This window comes from Emydura macquarii, unplaced genomic scaffold (genome assembly GCF_026122565.2).
Source record: "Emydura macquarii macquarii isolate MOO-44397 ecotype Brisbane River unplaced genomic scaffold, CSIRO-AGI_Emac_v2 contig_767, whole genome shotgun sequence".
NCBI classification, from domain to species: domain Eukaryota; kingdom Metazoa; phylum Chordata; order Testudines; family Chelidae; genus Emydura; species Emydura macquarii.
In genome coordinates this window covers 462,539-485,466 of record NW_027130904.1, presented here as the reverse complement: position 1 = coordinate 485,466, position 22,928 = coordinate 462,539, and the positions used below count along the sequence as shown (strand labels likewise).

Genomic DNA, 22,928 nt, shown 5'->3' with positions numbered 1-22,928 from the left:
TTGTTCCAATTGTGTTGTTTATACTTAGTGTATCAGGAGCAAACACATTAGTAGAGAGGATTTTTTCATTAATGGAGAATAAATAGTCTGACATGGAACAGAGGCAGCTTAGATTTAATTAAAAGCAAACTCCAAATTTGCATACACTTCCAGTTATCCTGCAAAGATTTCTTCATCCCTGTACAAGATCAGGAGCTGCTGAGTTCTGAAAAAAGCAGTGAGCAATACCCCCAGCTGACTGTAGATGAGCACTGCTTATTAATGATGAGTATTATTAATGATAATGATGATAATAATATGAGAAGGGGTGAGGCAGTAGTGCTCAGAAAACAGCCCCTTATTTTTTAAATACAATTTTGGCAACCCTAAGTCACACAGGCTTATTCTTCCTCACTCTGATGATTTTAAACCACACCACACTATAGAAGCATATTGTAGTTGTGTGGTCTGCCACTTTAAGGGCCTGCAGAGCTTGGGAGCAATCAGTCCTGGCCTAAGGAGAAGCTCAGCAGGTAGGAACAGCTGATCCAGCTAAGTAGCAGCTAATCATTAGTGCTGATTCTCTGTAGCTGCAGAAGGTTGCAAGGGGGCAGGTACTAGGCCCCATGGTTCCCTCTGGGGGGAGAGCGGGCGGGACCTTGAGCTGCTCAGGGATTAAGGAGCTTCCATTCTCAGTCATTATTTTTGTTACTTTTCCATCTTTTTTGCATTTGTGTGGTAGAAGCATGAAAGAGTTAGGTGTAACTGACTGTTTTTTTTCTCCCCAAGCTGGTAGAGATAGGGTAGCCAGTTTTGGTTGGATTTATTCCTGGAGGTTTCTTCACGTGACATAATCTTTAATTAAAGATCAATTTTTAATTCCTGGAAGGCTGGCAATCCTAGGTAAGAGGGCTACCTGGCTCCACACACCATACTTATGTGCTGTATAATGGTGGTACAAGCTACAAAGATGAAATTGTAGTTGTTTAGAATGTGGGGGTTTTATTTATTATTATTGTTGTTTTGTTTTAATTTAGTAGGAAAACATTTTCTTGACTGCCTAGGCCAAAAATAGCTGAAAGAATTTTCCTCCAATTTCCTCCACACAACTACCTGTCCAAAATCAGCTTTGGGCCAAGACCAAACATGGTCTAGGACAGGATTAGAGCAGAGAGAACCTTTTAATAATTTTGTTCTTGAGGTTCTCTCAAGTGTCCCTCATTTTGACAGATATCATTCATGTCCCATGGGTCCTCTCACATCTATGTTTAAAAATTATTTACATCAGAAATGTAGAATCATGAAACAGAGATTATAAAAAGTTGTTTAGAAAGTCCAAACATGCGCGCGCGCACACACAGCCAACTCCTGAGCACTTGATGTCAATAGTTTAAGGTGTCATGCTCCTTCGGGTTTGACATGAAGAGGATAAACCCATAGCTTCAGTTATGAAGTCATTTTATTAAAGTTTTGTTTAAGAGGTACTCTCCTTCACCATTTCCTCATTCTTTGTTGTGCCAATCACTGTGTGTATCTGAAAGAAAACCAATCCCTGCAGTATATGGAGATTGATATTTTTTCCCTGGCTGTAGAGGAGTGAGATATTGGTTCCTTCAGTGAGCAAGGAAAGGTGAGAAAGGACCTGTGAGAGGAAAGGTGAGAAAGGACCTGTCCTGTTTTGATAAGATTCTACTTTGCATTTCTTTTACATGAAATCTGTAGTTAATAATTGTGCATGTAATACTTACTCTTTCTGTTTCAGTGAGTACTGTTTGCACATTGAGAGAATGTTTAGCTTTGTGAAGATCTATAAATAAAGCAGGGAACCATAGCAGGGTGTTAACAGGTTATTTTTGCACCCCAAAGTCCAAGTGGTTTCAAATGCCCAAGAAGTTCCACAGTAGGGTGACCAGATAGCAAGTATGAAAAACCAGAACCCAGGGGTGGGTAATAGGGTCCCATATAAGAGAGAGCCCCTAATATTGGGGTAGTCCTGATAATATCAGGACACCTGGTTACCCTATGCCACAGTAGTTTGTTAAATACACACCCTGAAGTAATGTATTCCTGTTAGAGTGTGGGGCTCACTCAGTTAAAATGTAGATTTAAAGAAGTTGTTATAAACCAGTTTGGTGGCCTATTTATGCAATTTATCCTTTCATTATGTTCCTAGTGGAATTATTATCATTATTTATTATTAGCAGTGGTAGAAGGATAAAAATAGTAAGGAAAATCAAAGGGTTACTGTAGGAGCAGTGGGTCTGATAAATTGGCTTGTGGAGTGTGGATTTGGGGGAGTGTGGATTTGGAAATGCTGAAATGGTATTTATGGCAATGCCTTTTGGACCCAGTTTTATAATTGCTCGTTCAGGACTGACAGTGGAGTAGCGTACTTTTCAGGGCTGGTCAACACAAGGAAATTGTAGCTGTAGAGGAGTTCATAAATCTTTTAGTTACATCATCTGAGAACACCCTGTATATTGTAACAATACCTTAAATTAATATGGCAGTTGGAGGGCAGTGAAGAGAGGAAATGAATAAGCAAGGCAAGCAATCTTCTGTTTGCACATCTAGCTAATGATTGCCTTTGGACTGACGCCAGTTACTTTTTGCTTCTTCATGTCTGACTTACTGTGTTGTGTGTGGGAAGGGGGAGAATGAGCAAAATGAGTTCAAATGAACTCCTGGTGCAATTTTGCCAAAGTCAATAGAGTTAACCCAGGGATTTATTTGAGCAAAAAATGTTATACCTATACATCAGTAAGAACCTTTTTCACTTTCAACACCTGTTCACCCTAACACAAAGTTCCACTGGTTTTGAAAATGGCTTTGTAACATGGTCTAAACCACTAAATGAAACTCTCTCAAAATCATTGTTCAACATGCACTCTGCCAGTGCTCTACATCAAACAAACTCCGCTGTGCTGGTGGAATAAGGCTCAGTACTCAGGCCCTGTAGCAGAATTCAGACATTGCCCTGCAACATGGTTGGAAAATTGCTTAATGAGAAGACAGACCCAGTTACTCACAAATATAAAGTATTGTGTTACATTTCCTAACACAGTTCAAAATGGGATTGTAGACGCTATTGTGATGAAGCCAATGTATAGTTCTGAAATTTCAAAAATGAAAATGTGTGAAAGTGGGGTCCCCATTTGGCAGTTAAATGCCAACATTAGTATTGTACGTGATAAGAGGAAGAAGAAAAAGAAGACAGAGAGTGCTTTGCCCTTCCCAGGTCTCCTGGATCTAAGAGATATGAGTAATAGGAAACAGCCTGAATTTAAAACAATAAAAGGAAAAATAATTTCCCCCATCTTTGGTTTACTGTAAAATGTGTCAACTTTTTTTACAAATGATGATGATTAGAATGCTTCATCTTTTTTGGACATGATTTGCAGGATGTGAGTTGACTGTAGTACTAACAATAGTTATAAACTCGAGGATAAAATGACTGAGTTACATAATGATGAGCTCTTTTTTCAGCAGTAAAAGTAGCATTGCAGAGAGAGCTCTGCTGATATAGCAACACATCAAACATGCTAAACACTAAAATATAGCTGATACAGGGACACACACTCTGCCTCCATCTCACAAACCACTGATTTAGAGGGCCCTGATGGCAATGGAACCTTCCACTAGTGAGGAGGGTTGTGAACAGTGGAATCAGACCAGTGCAGCTCTGTTGCATGAGGGCGACGGAATCAGTGATTGTGCTCAGGAATAGGTATTTCCTGTGCATTGCAGAGCCCAGCTTTTGGGTCCTCACTACACCTTAGCATGCATGGTGCTTGGGAGACAGAGCAAGGAAGAGGGGGGTGGATTCATAAGGCAACCAACACACACATTCCATGTAGATGGATTGCACCACAGCACAAGCTCAAAACAAAATTCCTTACTTCTCCGTCCCCAGATGTTCAGGCCCTGTAGGAGGGAGAATATTTGGCACACACAGTTGTATGATCATATGATCTGACACAAGCCCAGGAGCCAAAAACTCATTTGTTCTTATCCCAGCTTTTACAATACAGTTCTTCTTTTTCTTGGAAAAGGAAAATGGGGAAAATTCTTATATGGCATTTGTATATAGTGCCATAAGCATGTAGTATGGAGTTTTGCAGTAGGATAGCCTCTGCCCTGAAGATCTTACAGTGTAGTTTAGATACAATATTACATAATGCATGGAAGATGACAATCAATAAAGGGGAAAGAGGAGTGTAGTTTATACAAACCAAGGTTGTCATGAGATTGCTTGCATTTGCACGGCAAACACAGAGAGTTGGTTCTTTATTTATTCTATCTGAGATTTTATTAGGTTGCCCTACAAAGGTGGGTCCTTTTTAGAGAGACTGGGAAATTAAGTGGATTTTGAAGAAAGGAAACAGAGAGCTTGCCTGCTTCTCAGGGGGATTAGTTAGGGCTCGTAAAGCACTTTGAATGTGGTATAGAAATGTTAGGTATTCCTTCTGCAGGAAAAAGACGCATAAACTTTTGCTGATGAGGATTAAGAAAGTTTAGTAAGAGACCCTATGGTTTCACAATGTGGTATGATCACATGGTTATTAATTCTGTGACCAAATTCTGCCCCCTATTACATCAAACGGATGTAATTTTAATTATATTGCATGGGTTACTAAGAGTAGAATTTGACCCAATCAGCTTGCAATGTGTTTTGAAGACGTGTTTTTAAAGGAGTGATTCTCTTATTAAAACAGCCCTGCAGAGCAGTGAGTTCTGAGAAATCTCATTAGCTTTGAACAGTCAGAATGAAACTGGAACATGTGCCTGTCCATTCCTGCGAAATACGGGTGGTTTCCTTTTGATGCAAGCTTTTGTTTTTAAAAGTCATGATGCTTGAATAAAATTAGCATCAAGGGAGTAACTGTACCATTACTGGCTGCATAAAGGTCTTGGGGGATTGCTAGTCTTTTCCCCTCTGATGTTCTCATGGTATCATACAAATAGCGTAGAGGCATTTTGCCTGGAAAACCTGGACATTTTCAACAGCTACATGGGGCTGATGTGAGTATAATGCTGCTAAAATGTAAAATTATTTGTGCTGCATTTTGTGACTGGCAGGTAACAGCGTTCCTACTTGAATTTATAGTCAGTTTATCTTGCAGTTAAGACTGGTTTCAGCTGGTTTGGTTTCCATTCAGATTTTGGACCAGAGATGGGTCAGAACCAAAACTCCAGGTCCAAACAACTTCAAACCCTGGTTTGGAGGGTTTCAGAATCTAAGCCTGGATATGGATCAGAATCTTGAAAATGGGTCCTGTCTATATCATGGGCAAAGCAAAAGCCAGAGTGCTGGGGAGCAGCTTCAACAGATAGATCAGTATGTTGCAGTTTTTGCCTATCTATTGTTCTGCCAGATCTTATTTTACTCTGGTTTACAGCGCAGGCTTATCCTGCCCTGCCCTGCTTCCAATTCACTAGGGAGCTTTAGAATGTGTCTTCTATAAAGCCGGGCTTGCTTTCTTCTACTTTGTATTAATCCCTTATTGCATCCTGTAGTTCCAGGCTTACTGTTATTTCTTGGCTTGTTTTTCTCTTAGAAGCAGCACTGGAATTTTACATTATGTTTTCCATGTAGGAGCATGGAGGATTGGGATAAGGGAAGAAAGAGGGTTTTTTTCCCCCCTTTCTGCAAATTGTTTTTTTCTGTGTAAGATGGAGAAGGGACAGAATTAAAATGAACAGGAGAGCACTGTCCAGATGTGTTAAACCATATTGTACGATGCCCTTGGTGACAATGGAAAGTCAAATGTTGTCTAGAGTACATGGTTAATATTAATGTAGTTAATGACAGTAGCTCTAACAACCTTGCTTTAAAGCTAATCTGGTCATAAAATGTATACAATATACCACAAAGAAGATGTATTTTGTGAAGCAGCTTTTATACAAAATGTGTTTCAAAATACTTTTACAGAGTTAAGCAGTGCAATGACAGAGAAAAATATTAGCAGGTGGGAGGAAATGAAGAGAGAAGGGAAAAATTATGTTTTCAGATAAAAGCTGAAATGAGATGGAGAGCGGATGAGGTGGGATGATGAAGGAAGGCTGGGTTGATGGAAGGAAGGTGTTGGGTGCTGCAGAGGAGAAGGCTCTTGATTGTATGGAGGGATGGATAGGAAGCCAGTACCAGATGAACAGGAAGGGGACTAGCTGGTTAGAGGTCATTTCGATGAGTACAGGATGGATGGATGAATAACTTACAGAAGACAAGCTCCATGAGGCATGTTGGAGCAGTATTGGGAGACAGGCTGGGGCATTCTGAAAATAAAATGAGGCAGTTTTTAACTGGATCCTGAAATGAATGGAGAACCAGTCTAGTCATTTCATGAGGAGGTTGATGTTGTTGAATGTCTCTGTACATGTGAGAAGGTTGGAGTTTGGAGAACTTGGGACCTAGGAAAGCAAAAGAAAAAAAAGGAGTCTCATCAGTCAAGGCAAAAACACAAAACTGCATCATGCTAAGCACTGTGCAAACATACAGGGAGAGACTGACCCTACCCCAAAGAGCTTATACAATCTATAGAGATAAAACAAACAAAAGATGTGAGGGCAAACAGACACAGAGAGTTGAAGTAACTCAGCCAAGGTCCCAGAGTAGATCAGTGAGAGAGACAAGAGTAGAATCTGGGATGAAATCCTAGCCCCACTGAAATCAAGAGCAAAATCTCCATTGACTGCAGTGGGGTCAGGATTTTACTTCCAGGTCTTTTGGTTCTCAGTCCAGTACCTTATCTCCAGACCATACTTTCTTTCAGAGTTAAGGTGGAATTGAGCAGTGTTGCATAAGTGGTGATCCATATCATGATATGCTATTTGTCTGCCTTACCATCCTCCCACAATATTCACAGGGTGGGTGAACTCTATGCTGGGAAGCAGTTATTCTGAAAAAGATTTGGAGGTTGTGGTGGATAATCAGATGAACATGGGCTTCCAGTACAATACTGTGGTGAAAAGGGCTAATACAATCCTGAGATGCATAAAAAGAGGAATCTTGAGTTGGAGTAGAGAGGTTTTTTTAATCTCTGCATTTGATACTGGTGTGACTGCTGCTGGAATACTGTGCCCAGTTCTGGTATCCACAATTCAAAAAAGATGTTGAAAAATTAGAGAGGGTTCAGAGAAGAACCATGAAAACAACTAAAGGATTAGAAAACCTTTCTTATAGCAGTGATTGACTCAAGGAGCTCAATCTATTTATTTTAACGAAGAGAAGGGCAAGGAGTGACTTGATTACAGTCTAAAAGCACCTACAAGGGGAACAAATATTTAATAATGGGCTCTTCATTCTAACAGAAAAATATAACACAATCCAATGGCTGAAAGTTAAAGCTAGACAAATTCAAACTGGAAATAAGATGCAAATTTTTAACAGTGAGAGTAAATCCTGCAACAATTTACCAAGGGTCACGGTGGATTCTCCATCACTGATAACTTTTAAATCAAGATTGGATGTTTTTCTAAAAGAGTTGCTCTAGGAATTATTTTAGGGAAGTTCTATGGACCATGTTATACAGGCGATCGGGCTCATTGATAACAATGGTCTCTTCTGATCCTGAAATGTATTAAAAAGTGTATTTGTATTAAAAGTGTATTTGGATCACTACCTTCTATTAGATGGAATGCCTCTTACTTTTCTCAGAGGGATATCATAAGAGTAATTAATCATAATTAATTAATGTTTGTAAAGCACTTTGCAGAGCAAAAATGCTATATAAAAGCTGAGTATTATTATGATGGCTAAACTTTCACCATTCGGGACACGGGCATTTCCAGACATGGAGATGGAGGAGGAGGAGAGTTTAGGGATGATTATTATGAATGGCATGTTATACTATAAGTTTTCTGTGACAGGGACCATGTCTTCATTTGTGTTTGTACAGTGCCTAGCACAGTAATGGTCATATGCTGACTGGGGCCTTAGTTGCTACTGTAATATTTATACTAATAATGGTGGCAAATGGGAAGTATGAGTTATGAAGACAGGAGCTGGAGTAGTTTGAAGGTTCTCTGCTTACCCAACAGAAACATTTCCATCTTTGAGAAATTTAGATGAAAGAAGTAGAGATGAAGCCACAAATTTACTTAGTCCAGACAGACATTGAGAGTGTGGAAGGCAAAGCACCTAGGTGGCTCTGACAGAGTCTAATTTTCATGACTACATGCTACTTAACTAAATTCCCCTGAAGTTTCAAATGGGTGCAACAGTCTATTGTATTTCCCTTCCTAAATTATTGTGTAATCTCTTTGAAGTCAGTGGAGTTGTATCAAGGACAAGTTTTTTCTTGAACAAGAAGAATTTCCAAGTTACTTCAGAATAATGGAAAGTAGCTGAAACTGTCTTTGAATTGTAGCATTTTGTGAAAAAAGCATACAGGGTCTGTCAGATCCCTGGTAATTTTGTACCTTGTAACATGTTTGGGGTATCACCAAGGAGTGGTCTTTCATCAAGCAATACAAAATACTATAAAAACAGCACATAATAATGGTTGTGGTAGGTGGGGTTTCTGCAGCATAGAATATTAGTATTAATAAATTATAGTTATTTGTACAGCACCATAGTATGCATGGGTTTTTTATGTGCACATAAAATTGAGGATCCCTTGCAATCTATGTAAAACAAATAGAATCTTAGAATGAACAGAAAATATTTTAGCTAAGTTTTTAAAAAATGGGGGCTAAAATTAAGCTCCTGAGTCCATATTTAAGCATCTAAATAAGGAAGTAGGAGCCTAAATTTTAAGCACCATTTTTGAAAAGCTCAGCCCTTGATGTTTTTCTCCCCAAGCATGTACATGTCTGTGTGTGCAGGCTGATGGATTTAATTGGAAACATTTTATAGAGGTAGTGAGAGACACAGGAATGGTGATACTGTTAAACACCGAAAAGTCAAGCTCACTTAGTATCAACATACTTTATGGACTATCTCATTTAGTGGAAATTGGTTTTCAGTGGACCAAACCATTTTGCACTAGTTCAGTGTAATTGTGTCTATTTAATTTCAATTGGCATTAAGTAATATCCTGTTTAATGTTAATTGAAAACAAAAGATTTTCTGTTCCAAAAGCACATTGGCCCTTCAGTTATACTTGTGCAAACCCCTTATTTCTGGTGAGTAGAATTTAGCCTTCTATAACAATTATGTATGTGCTGCATGTGAAGTATTTTCATTTTTCAAATAACAGTACTATGTTCTCAGTCTTGTTGCATAGTTGCTATGTACAAGTATGTGAACAATGTTAAGAGCAAATTATAACAATGGTTTCCATTTTTATTGTTATATAATTGAACAAAAAATGCCCTCCTGTGATTTCTATTTCACTTTGAGGATGTTTAAATAACTTGTTGGGAAATAATGAATAATGTCAACATACACTGGAATTAAATTAAATTAACTGTATTACTACGCTTAGGTCTTGATAGTCCTTTGGCACAAGTAATAAATAATTTTTGCACTATCTATGTAAGTGTGGGTTTGTGCAAACAGCCCTCCTCCAGCTTCAGTGCCTGCCTGCATTTTGTAGTAGTGCGGTCCACAGACCAACTTAAAGAACAAGATCCAATTTTAACTGATAGGTCCTACTCCATGTGGAAAAGGAAGAGATTAAATGGCAAGGGCAAAATTCTTTCCTCAGCTATGTGCGCATCGAAGAATAAGAAATTAGCATTAGCACAATGCACGATAGGTGCTCTGCTTAGCCAAGAGATTGGCTCTTAGTATTTGTTCTCGTTCGTTATATTGGCCCCTTTACTGCACTGACATGTTGCCATATGTAAAAGAGTTTCACAACATATTAAATAGTATCACCACACCTTTGTTGTGCAACTTATTGCTTAAATCTGGGGCAGGGTACATTTCGGCCAGTCCAAGGGCAGACACGCTGCTCAGATACTGCATTGATGCAGTACACGCTGCTGATACACGCTGCTCAGATACTGCATTGATGGATGCTATGTAAAAACCTAAGGTGATGGATGGATGGGAGAGGGACACGAAAAACACCCTCCCTTGGGCTGGCTGGGAGCAGGGAACACACTAAATCCTCTGCAAAGACAGCGGAGCTACCACTCTGATATATACAAGTTGGGAGCTCCCAGGAACGATTCTGGATGACTCACTGCTCAAGACACAGTTTTATTTCCAGAAAAATATGAGTGAAGATGAGGTTATTTCCTCTTATGCCTCCTGCCAATGTTACCAGAATCTCTGTTACCATAAAAGCAGTGCATCCTCATTTCAGTTTCTAAAGGCCAGATTTTGATACCCTTTATTGTGGTGAATAGTATCTTGCTATACTGTTATAAGAGTTGTTGTTGTAATACTGTCGCAGAGTTGTAAAAGTTAGAAGTATCCCTAAAATAATTGGGGTTTGAATGGAAATGTTTCCCCAGTGGCAGGAGCTATTGTTGATAGCATGTATATATCCACCTTAGGGTCTTGGCAGTTAAAGTAAGTAAGTACCTTAACAGAAAAGGATACTACTCTGCCATCATGCAGGCCCTTGTGCACGACTATGGCAGATTAATGGACACCTACATAGGATGCATAGACAGAACTCCTATTTCAGCATGGGCAAACGGATACTTTATTCCCTCTTAAAGGATAGAGATGGTTGTGTGTCCTTTTTACGGCTCTTTAACTAGCTCCACTCCCAGCCAGAGTTGTCGATAAAGTTGGAGGACAGGTATCCTGGAGGTGAAACTACGGGAGTAGGCCTGGGTCAGCAGGAGAGCTTTGAGCTGATTGGTTCATGATACAGAAAAGTCTTAAACATGTCCCTCAGAAATGCCATATCTCACTCCCTTATCTTCTAATCATGGTGAATATACTGTGCCAGAATCTCCTTTTCATCTCATTTATTTCTCCTCCAACTTCAGGTCCTCCTTCCTTTACTTTTCAACCAGTCCTACACCCTCCTGTTGATGCCTGAGCTCCGTTTCATGGTGCTGGTCTGACCGCTTGGAACAGTCCTTATGCACATCCAGTAGCAGATCATTCCTGGTCTTCCCTCACTTGGCCTTTAGACCATGACGCCTTTTGCTCACAGAGAGCACTCTCCTTGGTATCCTTCCCTCCCTCACTGAGTGGTTTTATACATTTTCTATGTAACTGGAAGTAAAAAATTTCAACTTTGATCTCAAATGCTATTCTTCTCACTGTGCTATCTGACATCTATCTGGTTCCAACCTTGGTTACAGCATATTCCAAGAAAAAGAATGGTGAGTTACCAGAACCTTTGCACTCCCCCAAAATTTCACTTTGATAGGAGAGCCTTTTTTAAGGGAGGATGGAAAGAGGGAATCCCAGTGAAAGCAGCATTGATAATTATGTCAAATCAGTATCAGGCGACAGTGCTTACAAAATGTTGGGGAAACTGAGGCACAGTGGTAAACTAAGTTAGTCTCAGCGTGAATGAGTGGTAGAGCCAGAAATAGAAATTAGTGATGAAATCCTGGCCCCATTGAAGTCAATGGGAAATTTGCCAGTGACTTTTATTAAGCCAGGATTACACTGTAGGTTTCCTGACCCTCTGTCCATTGTCCTATTCTCTGGTCTATGCTAGACAGTTGAGATGAGCTTGATACAAAACCCTAAATCAGAATGGACCGAACTTTGGATCCAGATCTGGATCAGAACTTTGCAGCTAGGTCCTCCCAGGACAAATGCACTGTGTTAACATTCAAACAAGTAAATGCTTTAATAAACTACGAAAGGAAAAACGGGAAGTGGTGCTGCAAAGCAACCAATAAAATGTACAGATTGTTGTCTAAAGATCATCACTGTGCTGGAATTTCCCGTTCCTTTCAATTTGTGGGACCCAATGAACATGTTATAGTCATGAAGCAGATTTAATTGCGTTCTTTTACAAAATGGACAACAGGAAAAATAGGGAAATGGATCAAGGTAGGTGCCATGGCCTGATCTGTCAAAGATTTGTAGCCTTCTCATTGCTTTTGTTTTCCTTCTAAGGAAAAGACTCCTTAGAAAATAATTAATTTTCTTTCTCACTTTAGAGACTTAAGGGCACTGAGCACTAAGCAGGCTCAGGCTGTAGGGTCCTGATGTTCAAATGTGCTGCAGATCCACAATTCCATGTAAAGTCAACGAGTGCTGTGGGTGCTCATCACCTCTGAAAATCAGGCCTTAAATGCATATCCAACCCTTTTTCTGATACTTAGGTGTCAGTGTTTGTCTGCCTCTGATAATGTCTCCTACACATTAGTTACTCTCAACTCCAGCTCAGTACAATGAAATTTTATTTTGTACAGCCTCTTTAATTGAAACTAGATGTCAAAACACTTTACAAAATACTTTATACAGCAGAATGTATGACAGAGTATGGTATTGTACAAATCACAGCAAAGCTTGCAGTCACAAGGTTAATAACAGAGGGAGAAAATATGAGATTTGAAATGAGATGGATGGACAATTGATGAGGCAGAAAGCTTATCAGTAGAAGGGCTGCATAGATGAGGGCTCTTGCACCAACAGTGGAGAAATTCTGGGACAGGACAGAGGGGAAACTGGTGCTCAAATAGCAGAGGGAATGGCAATGTTAGGAGAAGACTAGAAAGACAAGGTCCATAAAGTTGGCAGTAGTGTGTTTCTCTGTGTGTGAATTTACTGCCTATTACTGTCTTGAATAATTTTGTGACATCCAAAGACTCTACACCTCGCAGAACATTTAAGAACTCAGTCATGTCCCCTAATCTCTTTTCCAACAAATACAATATACTGAAAGTCCCTAAACTCACCTTGTAATTATACCCCCCCAAGTTCCTTATCTTCATTGCTTCCTTCTGTACTTTTTCTTGTGCTTCAATAACTTTCCTATGGTCTGGTGCCCAGATTGTCTACTGTATCCTCAGGATGATTTCCCTCCCTGCTGTTCATATGGTCCCAAACTGAGATCTTCTATTTATCCATCCTATTTTAAAACTTTCATCATTTCTAACACACTGAATCGTGAAATATGAACAATAATAATAGAAATTGGACTTACTGGATCATGAAGTCCATTACAAGCCAATGAAAAATTAGGAATATAGGAATTGCCAGACTATATCAGACTAATAGTCCATCTAGTCCAATTCCAATCTCCAACAGTGAGCAGCACCAAACACTTCAGAGGAAACACAGTAGGCAGATGTGCAACAGAGATTGCTGGAAGCCCTAAAGCATGACATTCCTATCACTCCCAAATTTTTTTTGCATTAGCTGTTACAACTGTGGATATTCTTGTAATCCATATAAAAGTCCAATCCCTTTTTGTTTCTTATTAAGTTCTCAATGGCTTAGTGTGGCAATGAGTTACACAGTCTGATTATGTACTAAGTGCTAAAGGTTTTTTAATCAGTATTTAGTTAGCTACCTTTCAGTTTCATTTCAAGTTCCCTATAGTACTTTATTTTATTTATCTACTCCAGTGATGATGATAATGATTATGGTAGCATTCAGAGGCTCCAAGCAGAAATTAGAGCCCTATTGTTCCAGGAACGGTAAATATATATAAGAAAAATATAGTCCCTGTCCCAAAGAGCTTACAATCCAAGTATAAGAGGGGAGACTACAGATAGAAACATTTGGAGGGTGGGGGGAAGAGCAGAAGGTGTCAGTGAGACAATTTATTTTAAAGACCCAAGTGATAGGGCTTCCACTACATCTGGTCATTCTATTGCTCCTAGTTTTATGCCTGCCCTCATGTACCACCCCATACAATTTAAATACTTATTGCTTAGTCAACCTATATGGATTTAATTCTTGTAGTCTTTCCTCTCTTGAACCATGAACCCTTTTGTTACTCTTCTTGGACTTCCCTCTAATTAGTCAACATCTGTCTAGTAGTGAATATCATTAATGTGGTATTTTCCCTCCCATTTAGATCATGGAGATGTTAAATAAGACTTGCCATAACATTAAACCCTGCTGCTCCCCACTGTATGCCCCCTTCCAATATCACAAATGGCTGTGTATTGTTAGCTCCTTTTTTTAGTACAAGTAACATTTTCATAGACTCATAGACTTTAAGATCAGAAGGGACCAATATGATCATCTAATCTGACCTCCTGCACAACACAGGTCACAGAAACTCACCCATCCACTCCTGTAATAGACCTCTAATGTATGACTGAGTTATTGAAGTCCTCAAATCATGGTGTAAAGACTTCAAGGTACAGAGAATCCACCAGCAAGTGACCCATGTTCCATGCTACAGAGGAAGGTGAAAAACCACCAGTGCCTTTGCCAATCTGCCCTGTGGGGAAGTTCCTTCGTGACCCCAATTGTGGTTATCAGCTATACCCTGAGCATGTGGGGAAGTCCCAAGAAAGAATTCTCTGTAGTAACTCAGAACCCACCCCCATCATACCATCCCCTCCATATATTTATCAAGCTCAGTTTTGAAACCAACTAGGTTTTTTTGCCCTCACTGCTCCCCTTGGAAGGTTATTCCAGAACTTCACTCCTCTGATGGCTAGAAACATACATCTAATTTCAAGTCTAAACTTCTTGATGGCTAGTTTATAGCCATTTTTTCTTGTGTCCACATTGGCGCTGAACTTCAATAATTCCTCTCCCTCTCTGGTATTTCATCCCTCTGATGTATTTATAGAGAGCGATTGTATCTCCCCTCAACCTTCTTTTGGTGAGGCTAAACAAGCCAAGGTCTTAGAGTCTCCTCTCATAAGGCAGGTTTTTCATTCCGCGGATCATCCTAGCAGCCTTTCTTTGCACCTGTTCCAGTTTAAATTCATCTTTCTTTTACATTGGGGACCAGAACTGCACAGAATATTCCAGATGAGGTCTCACCAGCGCCTTGTATAACGATACTAACACCTCCCTATCTCTACTGGAAATACCTCATCTGATGCATCCTAGGACTGTAATAGCTTTTTTCACGGCCACATCACATTGGTGGCTCATAGTCATCCTGTGATCAACCAGTATGCTCAGGTCCTTCTTCTCTGTCACTTCCAAATGATGCGTCCCCACCTTATAGCAAAAATTTTTGTTATTAGTCCCTAGGTGCATGACTTTGCACTTTCCACTATTAAATTTCATCCTATTTTTATTACTCCAGTTTACAAGGTCATCCAGATCTTCTTGTCTGATATCCTGATTGTCCTCTGTATTGGCAATACCTCCCAACTTTGTGTTTTCTGCAAGTTTTATTAGCTCATTCCCACTTTGTTCACATTGTTCATACCCTCTCTGGATTTGAATTATTTTTCAGCGTAAGGTCAGTTAAATGCTTTACTGAAATCCAAATATACTATATTTCTCTTCATCCACCGATTTTGTAACAACAAGAACAAAAAGTGCTTTTCCCTCACCAATCACACCCATTGCAAATAATCCAGATCTTATCCCACATTGTGATTCAGAAGGCTTCAAAGATTGGGAAAGCCATGGAATTCAAATAGTTGACCAGCTATTCAGTAAAGAAACTTTTCTAACTTATTTGGAGATCAAAACAAACTTTAACTGGCCCAGTCTCCCCTAGTACCAGTATTTTCAAGTCAGGCACCAGGTTTCTCAATTTTCTGGAAAACTTATTTTATACAGAAAGCTAACTTTAATAGAAACGATGGTGTCAATTAGGAAACCAAAAAAAAAAAAAAAAAATTAATTAATTTACATCAATCTTTGCAGACAGCTTTCCTAACAAATAAGTGTCCATATATGACACACTGGGAAAAGGGATATGGAGAGACAAATTATCCCAGAAGAATGGGGTTTGATCTGGAAAAGATGGCCAGCAATCTCAGTCTGTAGCACAATAAAATAACATTTCTTTAAAATAATATTTCAGTGGTACCCCACATCAGTCAGGTTAAAAATATAGAGAGACTGAATGGGGATAAATGTTGGAGAAATTGTGGTGAAAGAGATTTTATGCATATATGATGGACAGGTCCAGTCAGAGAGAATTTTAATGCAATCCATAACCAAATATCACAAATTGTTGGATATTTATTACCAAAGGATCCTTTGGTAATCCTCCTGGGGCTTTCTAATGGAAATGGGCATAGAAAAGGAAAAGAGTAAATTTCTCATCTGCTAGTAGCAGCTCGGCTATTGGTAGTGTAGTGAAGGGGCATGGTTTCCCTCCAAGACAGTCAGGGAGGCTCTGCCATTCAACCCCCTGGAGCGCAGAGCCAAGGAAGCCATGCTGGATGCAGAGGGGCAGAGCCCAGACAGGAACCGGAAGTATAAAGGGTGGGACCTACAACTCAGACAGGAGGGAGCTGCTAAAGAGAAGGACATCTCCAGTCTGCTGCTGAAGAGAGGAGCTGGAGAGGACCCCGGTTACCCTGAGGATTCCCCCAACCCAGTTGAGCCAGTGGACAACTCAGACAGCGAAGGTTTGGTTGGACTACTACTGGCAACATACCCTGATGACCCTTGACCACAGGTACCTGGGCATGGGGATGGAGGAAGTAGCCCAGGGGCCCAGCTTAGGTCCGGCTGGGCTCACACCCAGACCGGATTGAGTACCAGAAAGATAAGGATGCAAGAAATGTGGAAAGAGAGAGTGGGGCTGTACAGCACAAGGAGAGACATGACCACAGGTTGAGGGAAGAAGACAATGCAGCACAAAGACAAGACAAAGAAGCCACAGTGCTGCTGTGGCAGAAGGAGTTACTAGTGTGCATAGCCACCAGACTGCAGGCTTCAGCACCAGCTCTACTGTCACTGTCACCTTCACTTCTTTCTCCAGTCTCATTACCTGAGTCTCCTCCATGTTACTGTGCAGGTAGACTATGCAGCCTTTGGACAACTTAGGAGTTCACTGGACTAGGTCTCAGGCAATGAACACTAGTACAGGGAATGGTCAAATGTACCATGTGCATTGCTCCAGTCCAATCCACTCACAACACACACATGCAAATGCAGTAGAAAGGTCAAGGAGAACAGAGGAAGAAGGAACACCCAGAAATAGCCGTCCATCTTATTTGGAAATACGCACTATTCACTGTTTTTGCACTGTGGCTGATTACTGTGTCACCACCATACTATATAAACTGTGCTTTGAAATACATGCCCACTCTCAATGAAATCCCCTTCACAAAAAAAGAAATAAATGTCATCATAGTAATCCATATTGTGGCGGGGTGGGCCTACTCCACCCTGTCGGTCCTGCACTTTTCCCGCCACACCAGTGGTGCAGCTGGGAGAGGGAGGGGGGCCCGGTCTCGCCTTCTACCCTGGGCCCTGACCCAGGGCCCCTGCAAGGAGTGGTCTCACACTGCTTAGTCCCTGAGATCAACTACATTCCCTGGGTCGCCTGTCCACAGCCCCACTGCTTGTGGCCTGCTCCCTGGTACCGGTGTGAAGGGTTGTTCTGCCTTCCCCAGCTGGACCCTTTCCGTCTCTGGTATGGTGGCAGCAATGGATGGTAGTCCCAAGCTCTGTAGCTGTGGCAGGGCAGGGCAGGGCAGGGCAGGGCAGGGCAGGGCAGGGCAGGGCAGGGCAGCTCCGTTCCATTCCATTTTGCTTTGCTCCACTTTCTCTGCTCCGGCTGTTAACTCCCTTTCAGCCCTCTTTTGGCCTGCCTGGAGTGGAGGCTTTTAACTGCTGGGGCAGTTACTTTGATAGGCTCTAGGTGGCCTAATTGGCCCAATTACTTTGAAATAGCCTCCAGTTGGGTTACCCAGGGAATAGGGCTTTATGGAGCCTTTGGCTAATATACATGCTTTCCAGCACCCTTTCATAGCCGTCTGGTCTGGCCCTGTCACAATATGCATAAAAAAGCTTCACACATTTCAGCACAGTGAGCAACAGTGTGCAGAAGTGCATTAAAGTATTTACAAAATTCATAACACTTAATACAAATTAATGACTTTTTTTGCCAGAGATATCCCACACCCAGGAACACAAATATACATACCATTTCACTCCCCCTCATTCACGGGAGCATGTAAACCCATTATGTGGGCACACAAAGCATCCTTGATTTCCACTGTGTGTGTGGATCCAGCCCAAGTAATGACAGGTGGACATCTGGCTGAGTGTACCAGGTCAGCAAACCAGCAGTGGTGGAAAGATTCTCTCTGGCCCTCGTAGACTTTGTGCAGAACACAGCAAGCCACAATAACGCAGGTACACCAAACTTGGAGCACCAAAGGGATTTCAATCTGCCAAACAAACCTTCAACCACCATTTTACAGCTACTGAGTGTGTAGTTGAACCTTCTTTCGCCAGGCCCTCTGAAATCAGGATATGGTTTCATAAGCCAAGGCAACAGGAAGTAAGCGGGGTTCCCTAGAATAATAGTGGGAACAATGATTCCATTTATAACAATGTCATTCGGTGGGAATAATGTACCAGTTTGTCCATGAAGGTAAGGTCCTGATCTCCAAAATACCGTAGCATCATGTACCTTGCCAGTGCATCCCACGTTAGTGTTCATGAATTGGCTTCTGTGGTGGACAAGGTCCTGCATAATGATAAAGTAGTACCCTTTACAGTTTATGTGCTCCTTGTAAAGGGCAAACTAGTCCCATCAATGGCCCCGGTGCAGTTTGACAAGCCCATTCTCTCAAAGCCAGCAATCATTTGAGGAAAATAAGTAATGCTCACCACCTTTAGGTACATCACAGTCCTGATCACATCAAAAACCTCCGCCACAACAACCCACTCAGTTGACTTGCCAAATCTAAACTAGTTAGTAATGAACTTGTAGCAGTCTGGGATAGGCAGTTTCCAGATGGACCCATTTCTCGATCAGTATGGACTCCTTCATTTGTGGGTTGTGCTGCTGAAGGGTTGGGACAAGCTGAGCGCAAACCTCCGGGAGCATCTGCTTCTTTCTCATGTGAAAGTTCTGGAGCCACTGCTGGTCATCCCAGGTCTGCACGAGAATGTGGTCCCACCAGTCTGTGCTTGTGACCTTGCATCAGAAGTGCCTGTCTATATAGAGGGAATGTGCAGCTATGGCAACATGCATGAGCAGCATTGCAAGGGGTTTCAGCCAACATGCCAATTCCCCTTGCCAAGAGGTGTCTTTGGCAGGTCATATACCACTGCCAAAATATTCACCAGCATCTCACAGATGCGTTGTCTTATTCCCAAAACAGGACTGACAACATGAGCTGGAGAAGTTCTTTCACCAGGTCGGGATCCATGTTGATGACTCTGGCTGCTGAGAGCATGCAGGTTAGAAAATGGCTCATAGAAAATGTATATATTGGCAGGGTCAAACAACTCAAGCCACTTCTGGTCAAGGCACGTGGGATGGACTGACAAGTTCTCCACAATCCACTATGAATCAAGCCCTAGTGCAGCTACATCTTTTAAAGGCACTAGGAACCCTGGGGTACTCCCCCAGAAGTAGATCTGATTTGGGTCTGCATAGAGCAGTATGGACGTGTCAGCATGGTTGGGGAGCTTACGTTCACAATGCAGTGTGGACTCTCAAGCGTGTGTTTGAAAACAGTGAGCCCTGGTCCCACAGATCTGGGCTTATTAAGCAGTGTAGACATAGACAAAGAGTTGAAGGCCTAAATTTCCAGAAAGCATCCACTAACTTTGTGTGCCCATCCTGAGAAATCTTAAACCTGAATGTTGGTGCTGAGAATTCACAACTTTCAGTGAAGTCCGAGGTAGCTGCAGGATCACAGTGCTGCTGAAAATTAAGTCCCAGACATCTCAAATTGGACACCAAAAAACTGAGGAACTAAAAATCTAGCACCCATATTACCATATTCTGGTGAGGTTAAAAATTTCTCCTTTTATTCTTTATTTCCTTATGTTTATTTCTGAGTCTATTTTGTTTGCTTTATTGGTTGTGTTTCTGTGTGTCTGTTTGATTTTATAAAATTAAAACCTCCTTCTTATTTTCCCATCTCATTAGCTCTAGCATTCCTGGCTATTTAAGACTATTTCATTCCATTGCTTTTTCTTTTGTTTACCTGTACAGAGAATAGTCTCCTTGTTAATAATCAATGGCACACACACAAAAAAAGAGAGTTCTGTAGCACTTTAAAGACTAACAAATTTAATTTCAGTAGGCATAAGCTTTCGTGGGTTGCACCCCACTTCATCAGATGCAGTTGGTAGAAATAATATAGCAAATACAGGCAACATATATATAGTAGGCAACATATACATATCCAAAGGCATAGACAACAATGGGATAGGTGGATGAAAGCCGGGTACTTGAGGCCTAATGACAACCATTGAGTAGGAGGTGAGAATGGGTGATCAGAGCAAATTACTTCTTGTAATGAGATAGCCATTCCAAATCTCTGTTTAAACCCAGTTTGAATGTGTCAAGTTTGCAGATAATTTCTAATTCAGCAGTTTCTCTTTCAAGTCTGTTTTTGAAGTTTTTTTTGTGATAGGATAGCAACTTTCAGGTCAGCTACAAAGTGTCCTGGGAGATTGAAGTGTTCTCCAACTGGTTTATGGATGTTATTATTTTTTATGTCTGATTTGTGTCCATTTATCCTTGTGCGTAGTGATAGTCCAGTTTGGCCAATGTACATGGCAATGGGGCATTGCTGGCACATGATGGCATATGTAACATTGGTGGATGTGCAGGTGAATGAGCCCCTTATGGTGTGATTGATGTGGTTAGGACCAGTGATGCTGTCACTAGAGTCGATGTATGGACAGAGCTGACAACGGGGTTTGTTGCAGGGATAGGTTCCTGGATTAGACTTCTTGTAGGGTGTATGGTTGCTGGTGAGTATTTGCTTCAGGTTGGGGGGCAGTCTGTACAAAAGGTTGCTGACAATAAAACTGGATTTATTCCTTTCAGATGAATTGTTGATGGTCTGTCTGTTTACTGTCCACACAGCATGGTGTTTTGTGGCACGTACCGTACCATCACAGCAAGCAGAAGAATGAAATATGTTTTCCGCTCCAGAAAGTCCCTTCACTAAAAATCTAACCTCTTTTGACCAAACTAGGGGTCGGCAACCTTTAAGAAGGGGCGTGCCAAGTCTTTCCCCCCCCCCCCCCCTCTAGCCCCGCACTTTCCCCATGTGCCGTGGACTCAGCAGCGCCCTGGCCAGTGACTTACTGTGTGTACGGTGGTAGCAGTGGTGGGGGGTGTCTGCAGACCCATTTCCTACTCTTCTCTTCCCCCCCCACCACGCCCCCCCCCCTGCAGGGGTGGTGGGGAGTGGGAGTGAAAGAGGGAAGGTTGCCTGGCCTTTGCACACTGGGGTTCTCGAAAGGGGGGCAGCCGCTGCACAGCCCTCCTTGGGGCCTGGAGTGGCGTGGCTCCGGCCAGCAGGGCACTGCTGGGCCCCGGCCCACTTGGGAGAGGGGCAGGGCTGGAAGAGGGGAGGGGCGCCATGCGGTCCTGCTTGGGGCTGGAAGCAGTGCAGCGTGCTGCTCAAAATCATCGTGCGTGCCACCGATTGCCGATCCCTGGGCCAGACTAAAGATCAGATTGTCCTTGGCCTTTGCATGGGTGAGTGGAAGAGAAGCTAAAAAGAGGTCTTCATTCTCCTTTGTGTGTCCTACATGGAGACCTAAAACAAATACAGATCATGAGCACAGTGGACTCATGTAAAAACTCTGTTAAGACAGTGTATAGGGTGGAGAGCCCCAGAGCAGGTCAGATTCCTTCCACTATGGGAGTTTGGGAAGTATGTTTATATATATATATACAAAGCTTTACTGACTATGAAAATTCATCTTCAGTTGCTTATATTATTCTTGGGTACAGTTTCAAAGAGAGATTATTGTAGTTACTGTAAGAAATAATCCTGGTAAATAACTGGTGTGCGTATGACCCTTCTGGACTCTTTTGAAATTATGAAGGCTCAGATGTGAAACTGTAAAAGTGGTTTCCCTTTTTTCAGTGTCAGAGTTTAGTGTATCATAATATACAGCATATGCTTGTGTGTCGTCATAACCAGGAATGTCACTTGATTCAATCAAAATGTAGGTCCTCTATATTTTCTGACTTTTATGAACCCTGGAAAGTGAGTTAACTTTTAATGATAACTTTATGGTAAAGGAGCTTGCTACGTCTCAGCATGATAAGGCATTTGTGAAAATTGAAGTTGCTAATATTGTTATGTTTTAGATTCATCTGAGAAAATGTTCAGAATCCTGCCAATCCTGATACTGGAAGTGCAGCTCTACTTGATAAGAGGTGAGAGAGCTTTTCTTTTGACTGTCATCAATAAAATTGGCATAAAAATACAGCCACCGCCTTTGTACATGCATTTCAAAGTCTTCACCAAGATTTTCAAAAAGAAATAGTGATTTTTGAGAGCTCAGTTTTTGGTGTCCAACTTGGGGCCAGATTTCCAAAGAGTAGGTGCTTAGCACTTCCAAAAATCAGGTCCCTTTAAGAAGTCTCATATTGGGAATCCAAAAACTGAAACATTCACAATCACTAGTGGCTTTTAAAAATTTTGGGTGTTTCCCTCTAAGTGGCACCTATCAATTTTTCCATAAACAGCTATTTTCTTAACAGACAGTGCATATCCACTGATCCATTTGTTTTTTCCCCTCTCTCTAATCTATTTATCTGATCTATCTATTTCATGTGATACCCTCAAAACCCCATCACCATGGCCAAACTAACTTCAACTTCCAGCCTTTGGATTTTGTTATGCCTTTGTCAGCAAGGTTGAAAACCCACCAACTACCAGGATCAATAGAGGATCAGGCATTGTGGAGCTCTGCTTCATCACTTCTCCTTCCTCCCTCCCCCACATCCTCCCACTTCTGTTCTTCAGAATGCCCCCACACAGCTGGGGATCATGGCATGACCGCTATAGAAGGAGTGGAATTGCCTCCGTCAGCTTTCTGCTGACAGAGAGTTCCACTATGCAAAAGGAACTCTCCACTGGCTATCTCTAGACATTGTAAGACCATTTGTACCACACGAGCAGATCAGAGAATCCAGTCCAAAATATCTAGTAAATACTGCTAAGGCTAAAACCTTCACTTTACCTTTTTCTAA

At 41.4% G+C, this 22,928-nt stretch overlaps 1 protein-coding gene across 9 annotated transcripts in view; it reads left to right on the top strand.

Moving 5' to 3' along the window:
- Positions 1-484: 484 nt before the first annotated feature.
- LOC137149559 (programmed cell death 1 ligand 1-like) overlaps positions 485-22,928 on the top strand; it is a 33,541-nt gene continuing 11,097 nt past the window's right edge. For 7 of the 9 annotated variants that reach the window (XM_067543074.1, XM_067543070.1, XM_067543071.1 and 4 more), the window contains exons 1-2: positions 485-512; positions 22,041-22,109. In XM_067543074.1, the coding sequence (XP_067399175.1) occupies positions 22,055-22,109 (55 nt within the window). In that variant the 5' untranslated portion in view covers positions 485-512; positions 22,041-22,054. Of the gene's footprint in view, positions 513-776; positions 883-4,861; positions 5,002-22,040; positions 22,110-22,928 lie in introns of those variants that run through there. The other 2 variants (XM_067543067.1, XM_067543068.1) reach the window with 2 other exon arrangements.